General features: G+C 44.3%; 1 protein-coding gene across 1 annotated transcript; it reads left to right on the plus strand.

The window, feature by feature from the left end:
- The first annotated feature begins 7,012 nt into the window (after positions 1–7,012).
- Positions 7,013–7,945, plus strand: LOC121165893 (vomeronasal type-1 receptor 90-like). Its single transcript, XM_040994901.1, has one exon. It carries the CDS (start codon positions 7,013–7,015, stop codon positions 7,943–7,945), a length of 933 nt encoding a protein of 310 aa, XP_040850835.1.

Here is a 7,945-nt window from a genome sequence, read left to right on the forward strand (position 1 = left end):
CTGTCATCACCCAGCATTCTACCAGCAGACTGCCAAGTCTGGGGGCCGCGCTCCTGCACGTGGCCCTCAGTCGCCTGGACTCACTGGGGCTGTGGTTGATGGATCAGTGTCTCAGCTCTGTCCCGGCTGCCCTCATCCGGGACATGGTTCACTCAGTCTGCAGCCCCTGACCACACAGACTGAGCAGAGTGGACGCAGTGCGGTGGTGCTCACATGTGTCCAGAAGCAAAGTACTGGCCTCATTTAGCAGTCAGCTGCTACCTGCCCTCAGTGATGATCAGAAACCTGGTTTTGCTTATTTTCCTAAGGTTGGACATAGTATTTTCCTGCCACTCTGCATTTTTAAAGGCATAGGATGGCTTTACATGGCATTGTGATACACAGAACTGATAAGAGATTTTTCATTACAAGATTTTTTAAACATTTTATTATCATTTTATGATACAATTCCATAAGCTCCTGGCGTTTCCCTTATCCCCTCCCCAATTCCCTTCCCCCCACCTAGTTCCTCTATATCATTACTAAAATATAGTTCCACAGTCATATGTCCATCATTGTGGGCATGGACAATGGCAGAGAGTCCAGCATCCTATTAAGATATAGTGAACAGTTTCATTGTAAGTCCATCTTTGTCTGGAAGTAGAAATGCATACTACATTGTATCCTCACATCTGGATATGTTAATCTCCATTTCACAGCTACTGTACATTCCCTTAAATGAAAAGCCACAAAGCAAAATCAACATCAGGGAGAAAGAAATTAACAACACCATGAAGTTAACTAACATGCTACTAAATGACTAACGTGTAGCTGAAGAAATGAAAATCAAGAAGCTTCTTGCAAAAAATGATGCCACTGTATGATCTACGAGTCATTGAATGATTTAATCAGAAGAAAATGTTTTGAAGAGATGAAACTAACAGAAAACAACAAAACCCATGCGATATAGTTGCTGCTGATTTTTGTTGGTGAAGTGTGTCTCTTCTAGACAATAGATGGGTTTTGTTTTTTAATCCAGTCTACTAATCTATGACGTTTGATTTAGCTGAAGCCGTTTACATTCAGGGTTAATAAGTATGGGTAGTGCTTTGGTCCTGTCATTTTAGGAATGGGTTGTTCATTGGTTTAGCCTTCTGTTGTCATTTTACTGGGATGTTCTTCCCACTCACCTTTGGTTTTGTTTGGTGCTATTCTTCCTCGCTGTGAAGAGAACATCTTGAAATATCATTTGTAGGGCAGGTTTGGAAGAGGCAAATTCTTTTAACTTTTCTTTACTGTGGAAGAATTTCTTTGACTTATGGCATGTTAATATTTGCCCTTAGCAGTATAGGGTCCAGTTACCTTGTCTGCGTAACTGAGTTTCCCAGCGCCATTTATGGGAAAGACTGTCCCATCGCCAAAGCATGACTTATCACCGCTGTGCGGTGAATTGCTGTGAATGGTTTTCCTTATTTATTTATTTTTGTTAGGGTTGAGTTCTTTCCCTGGCGTTCTGTGTGCTGTAGTAATTACTGTAATTTTACAGTACATTGTATAGCCAGGAAGTGTGAAGCCTTCTGCCCTGTTTTTTTATTTCAGAAAGATTGTTTGGCTGTTTATCTTTTATGGTTCTTTATCTGTTTAGTGGTTTTTACCCCAGTTGTTGGAAATACACCGTTGACTCTTTGATTGGAACTGCATTGAATCTGTAGATCACTTTGTGTAGTGTGGAAATTTTAATGACACGTGTTCTTTCAACCCATCCACATGGAAAGGCTTTTATTTTTTAATGTGTATTATTCAATTTCATTCTGCAGTGTTTTATGCTTCCCACTTTGAAGATATTTGACTTTCCTCATTAAAGATATTTTACACTGTCGTTCCTGGGAATGGCATTGCTTTATTTGATGAATTGTTTATTTTACCTCCTTTTGGTAGAATAGTTTGTTTATAATGAATTACAACATTTTTTGTACATAATTTATAGAAAGGAAACCAAGTTCATGTACATTGTTTATGCTGCTTTACAGAAATGATGCTTCCCACGCTTTCCATTTCCTCCCTTCTTTCCTATGTCTTCAAATTTTCATAATGACAGGCTTTCAATTTACTGTATAATCACAAGCTTATTCCTTCCCTATATAAAAACTCAACAAGTAGGAACTAGAAAAACCGTTGTTTCCTAGGAGTGCTTTTTATTGGAAATTCAGATACACAGAAGGAGAGACAGAGAGGAAGATCTGCTGATTCATTCCCCATGTGGCTGCAACAGCCAGAGCTGAGCTGATCTGAAGCCAGGAGCCAGGAGCCTCTTCTGAATCTCCCATGCAAGTGCAGGGTCCCAAGGCTTTGGGCCATCCTCGGCTGCTTTCCCAGGACATAGCGGAGAGCTGGATGGGAAGTGGAGCCGCCAGGATTAGAACCAGCGCCGATAACGGATCCTGGTGCATTGAAGGCAAGGACTTCAGCTACTAGGCTACCATGCCAGGCTCGCAGGAAATTCTAAGAAACAAACCTTTGTTAGTTGACGATATTCTACACATCTTGAATGCCATTTTCAGTTTTTCTAACTCATTTTTTTTTGTCTAAAATATTTCTGAAAGTTGTCTTCTCACTTAGATATTCTGCCCTACCAGATTTGTTAAGGCTTTCCACTGTATTTTCTATTGGATATATTGAATTCTTCATTTCTGAGTATTTTAACTTCTCTTCAGTGTGTTTATCCTTTGGCATGATTTTTCATCCATACTTTATGACTTTCTGCTCAAGTGCTTCTCTGTTTCTGAGTTACAGTCTTCTGTTGAGTTACTATCGTCAGTCTTGACATAATGTTGAAGTGTTGCATTTCTTGGGAGTATGATTCCATGTTTCTTTTTCTGCATTTAGTTTTAGGCATTTGTGGAAACACATGTAAGTTTTCTCCTCTGATGGGTTTTATATTTGAACTAGGCCTGTGTGTTTTGGTGGAGTGTCTGCCCTTTTTGTGGATATCCGGAAGTGTTTGCTGGGTGGGCCATCCCACATGGCTGCCGGTTTAGTCCGGTTGCTCCTTTTCCGATCCTCCTCCAGGCTTATGACATGAAAGGTAGTGAAGGCTGGCCTGATCCCTGGGTCGCTCACCCCGAGTGGGAAACCCTCAAGCTCCTGGCCCCTGGCGTCAGACCAGTCCAGCTCTGTCATTGTGGACATACGCTGGGGCGGCCAAGGTGGAGGGGATTTGATGAATCAGCAGATGGAGGATATTTCTCTCTCTCACACAGACACATTCAATTAAAATAAATATTTTAAAAAGAGCCTGACACTTGATAAGCTTGTAATATCATGTAATCTATGACTAATGAAGCCAGGTGCTACATGAGGGAGTGGATGCAGGGAGCAGGCTGACCCTCCCACCGTGGGACGAGGACCCTCATCTCCAGGAAAGTCTGGAGGGCACTCAGGTTGTGTCATCCCTGAGCAGACCCAGCACAGTGGGGACTGACGTGGGACTCGCGTGCTCTCGGGATCAAAGTGAGAGAAGATGGTGTCATCTGCAGGGCTGGGCCCCTTGTGACCCTCACACAAACGTCCTGGAACTCAGAAGTTTTGGGCACAATACTCCCCAAACGGCTGTTACCCAAGAGGGGATAAAGGAAGACAAATAGACAGGTGACATGTTCCACCGGGGACTCTGTATCCTGGCCGGCCCCAGATGCACTTGTCGCCTTTCTCAGACACCAAAATGCCATCCACAGAGAGATGAGCTCAGGACAGCCTTCCCTTAAAACGCTGCAGGTTCCTCTCAGGTGCACGGAACCCCCACCTGTGCTCCTGGTAAGCGGCTCTTTCTTCCACAGATGGGGTCTCAGTGGTGGGTGGGCTTCTAGGCAGGGTGGGACGGGGACAAGTTGGGACTAGAGTGGGTTTTCTGTAATGAGGTTTTACACGTGGGCTGCCCCTGCCCTCCACGGCCCGGGACTGTTCTCCGTGAAACACAACGGGAAACCATCTTCTCAGGATGCTTCATGTCTTATTCAGCAGTGCACAAGAGGAGTTTATTTTTCATATAAAAACTCAATTTTAGTTTTTCCTTTTCCTTCCCATACAATGTCTGCCGGTGTTTTCTCTTGAAAACCTTTCTTTGTGTAGCTTCAGTGTCAGATTTCAAATAGAAGGAGTCAGTTCGTGGGCAGTGAGGAAATTCCAAAGTAGAGGGTGGGGAAAAGAGGCTGAAATTACACATGATAAGAGGAAACTTAGGATGTGATAATGGGACTTTATCCTTCCGTGTTCCCACATTCTGGAAGCTTCATAGCTGAGAGCTTTTTAATGAGTCCCTTCCTGTTACAAAAACTGGGAAATTACAGTATAAATTTCATATGATGTACATGCTTGGATTTCTTTCTATGAAAGTGATGTTTATGTTGATGCAAATGATATTGGAGCTGCATTTATCTGTCACGCATTTATGAGAATAAATAAATGTGCACTGATTCCTGTTTCTCCTAGGAGGACCGAGGCTGCTGTGTGATAGCCACTGACCGTGCAATCCACAGAGGGCCCGGCTCGGGCTGCCCTTAGTCCACTGTTGATTCTTCGGTGCCAGTCTGCATTTATCCTTTCCTTGCTCCCCTGCAGCGTGATCTGTGTGAATGAGAACTCCCGCAGAGCCTTCTCCACGTGACTATGTCATTATATTCAAAACCTTGAGTTCTCAGAGGGCATTTTGCTTTCTCCAGTGTGGAAAACGCCATTTCTGGGCTTGGTCCATCAGGAGAGCAGGTGCCGTCCCAGCATGGTCACTCCTGGGAGTCGTACTTGAGGAGGCTCTTCTAGCACCCTGCTGTGGGAAGGAGAGGGGTAGGGCTCCCCTGCGCGGTACTGTGTTAGGAGTACGTGGGCGGCGGCGCTGCCAGGAGAATCTGCTGAGAGCATTCGTTTCTGTTCTTTCATGAAATAGTCCTATATTGACTGTTTTCTAATAAAATGTGGCACAGGAGTACTTTTTCTGTATTTCTATTCCTTCCTTAGTAAGATGAGCAACAGGTCAAGTGCAGATATGTGGCATGTGTGTTCCAGTGATACCAGCTGTTTGTGACAGCTGGACAAGGACTCGTGTTTTTAGCCCCCTCGCCTGTTGCTGCATGGATACTTTCTGTGGGTTCCTCCCCCTGCACCCACTTTAATGATTCAACCTGTGTCATTTTCCTTGATCCACTGTCCTAGAGGAGTGAGTCTATAGTTTTGTTTTTTTTTTCTTCTGTGTCCACAGGCAGGATTCCAGTCCCTGGAGAAAGGCTGCTTTTTAAGATGCTGCCATGCAGTTTCTGCTCTAGGAGATTGAACTCAGACCAAGTTCCCATATAGTGTTGTATTCTGAAATGCTAAATAGCAGTGGAACTTGAACAGCTCAGCTTCTCTTCAGCAACTCGCATTACTGGACTGCAATGCTCTTACTTGCTAACAGTGAAATTCACCATGGCGCTCTTGGTGTTCAGTTAATACATATGTGGAAATATATTCCTGAGATTTTTTTTTCTATACTAGCATAGGTTTGTTATCTGTAAGATTTGAGTGACAAGTCTGTAGCAGAGGGAAAATACTCCACAAACAGCCCGAGACCATGTGCTCCAACACTAACGGATACTTCGGTCTCATGTGCTTCCTGACATGAGGATGACATGAGTGAAGGCTTGTGTCTGTGGAGACCCACCTGCTTGGTGGGGGTAGGGATGGGGCCCCTCGTTTCCGTAACAGGAAGGAAATCAGCTCGCCACTTAGACTCTGAACGTACCGACTGCTGTTCCTACAGGCCAGGGATGGAAAGAGAAGAAGCTGTGTGGTCCAGGGAGTTCAGACCTTCTGCGTGGCGTTCCCTTCCTTCCCCTTGGGCTGGGAGAGAACGGGCGAGCTGTGAAAGGACTGCACCACGCGGGGATCGCCGGCCTCGGGAGGGCTGCGGTTTCTGAAATCATCACCGTTTTCTCGACACAGTGCCTGTTTCATGCTTTCACCCGATACTCGCCCAGACAGCGCATGTGCTTACCAGTATTTATGGATGAGACAACTTGGGCTCTCATGTTAAGTGACAATTGAAGGTCCTGCGTTTTAGTAAATATCGGCTTGTAGATTTGAAACTGGAATCTGTGTTTATATTTGGGTCTGAGCAGTGATTAACACCATTTTATTACCTTAGGCTTAACCGTATATAACGCCTTTAAAGTGTGCTGTGCCCGAATGAAGTGGTCCTTTTTCCATTTGTTTCTAACTATTGTCTATTTCCACAGAGTTGGGATTTGCTTTTTTTGTTTTTTTTATTTATCCATTTTTCTTAACCAGGGATGTACAAAGCCTTTTTTTTTTTTTTGCAATAATAAAAAATTAGAATGTTACCCAAAAGCTAAGGAAATAAAGGGGAAAAGAATCATAGAGGGAAGGAAGGAGTATCATTTTTTTCTTAGGAGTTTATCAGTAAATACATTTAATCTGTTAACTAATTTAAAAACAAAATGAAACGGACTAGTAATATAAATTAAATACATTACTTCACAGTTTATACTAACCAGTATTTGGTACTTTTATATTAATACTATTTCTCTGGAAACAAGCCACAATAATCGTAGCTCTGAGACTTAAACTATATACTGCTTATTAGCAAGTCTAATTTCAACTTAGCTGCTGAATTAAAAACAAAACTACTGAGTATCCTGAAAGCTGACAGGATTTGGCAGACACAAAGGGAAATGGCTTACAAGCACGCTTTCAAAACTAAAAGCAAGATATAAAGTCTAAAACAATGTTCACATCATGGCAGTTGTGTTCTGCAGGCCCTGGGATAGCCCAGCAGTGGGGTGTGTTGTCTGTGATTGGCAGGTATGGAGCAGGAGAGTGAAGTGACATCAGCATTCCCAGGTGTAAAAATGTGCACTGCAGTCAACATACCGTTATGAACGCAGTAATCATGGTTGCAACTGATAAACAGAAACTATTTGTGATAAATATTTTTGCTTACTTTTTAAAGACCTTGACTCTATGATTATCTACCCCCAAAGAGATGAACAGAAAGAATATGTTTTGTAGTTTTGTTGCTGTAAAGTGTGTGATTTTCTCTGAAGTCAGCATTGGGATCCCAGCCAATGCCTTCCTCCTGCTCTTCCACCTCTCATTCCTGCTCAAGCACAAGCTCAAGCCCACCGACCTGACCATCGGGCACTTGGCCCTCATCCACCTGGTGACGCTGATCATTGCAGGGTTGGTATCCATGGATGTGTTTCAGTCTCAGGGGCAGTCATGGGACGGCATCGCGTGTAAAGCACTTTTCTACTTGTACCAGGTGCTGCGGGGCCTCTCCCTGGGCAACACCTTCCTGCTCAGTGTCCTCCAGGCCATCGCCCTCAGCCCCAGGAGCTCCTGGATGGCCAAGTTCAAACAGACATCCTCCCATCACAGCCTGTGCATCTTTCTGTTCGCCTGGGTCTTCAGTTTGTCCATGAGTGTGCATCTCTTAATCTGCGCTGTTGCTTCAACAAATCATACGTCCAGCAATGTTATGGCTGTCACTAAATCCTGTTCTCTTTGGATCCTGAGCTACTTTCCCAGGCACTTACTTTCCATATTGTGGATCTTTCAGGACGTCTCGCTCACAGGGCTCATGGCCCTCTCCAGTGCCTACATGGTGACCCTCCTGTGCAGGCACAAGAGGCAGTCCCGGCACCTCCACAGCACCAGGCTTTCTCCAAGAGCCTCCCCAGAGCTGAGGGCCACCCGCACCATCCTGCTGCTCATGGGCGTCTTTGTGCTCCTCTACTGGCTGGACTGCATCATGTACTCGCTCTCCACGATGAGGTGGAATATTGACTCAGTTCATATGTGTGTCCAGATGTTGGTGAGCACTGGCTATGCCTCCATTGCCCCTTTGTTGCTAATCAGCAGAGAAAGACGAATCATCCAGTTTTTGAAGTCCATGTCCAAGACTGAAAGTTTCTGA

Source organism: Ochotona curzoniae, unplaced genomic scaffold, assembly GCF_017591425.1.
Source record: "Ochotona curzoniae isolate NIBS_2020 unplaced genomic scaffold, NIBS_Ocur_1.0 contig_908, whole genome shotgun sequence".
NCBI classification, from domain to species: domain Eukaryota; kingdom Metazoa; phylum Chordata; class Mammalia; order Lagomorpha; family Ochotonidae; genus Ochotona; species Ochotona curzoniae.

Coding starts and splice junctions, on each gene's coding strand:
- LOC121165893 (XM_040994901.1), top strand. CDS start 7,013: ATGAACAGAAAGAATATGTTTTGTAGTTTTGTTGCTGTAAAGTGTGTG.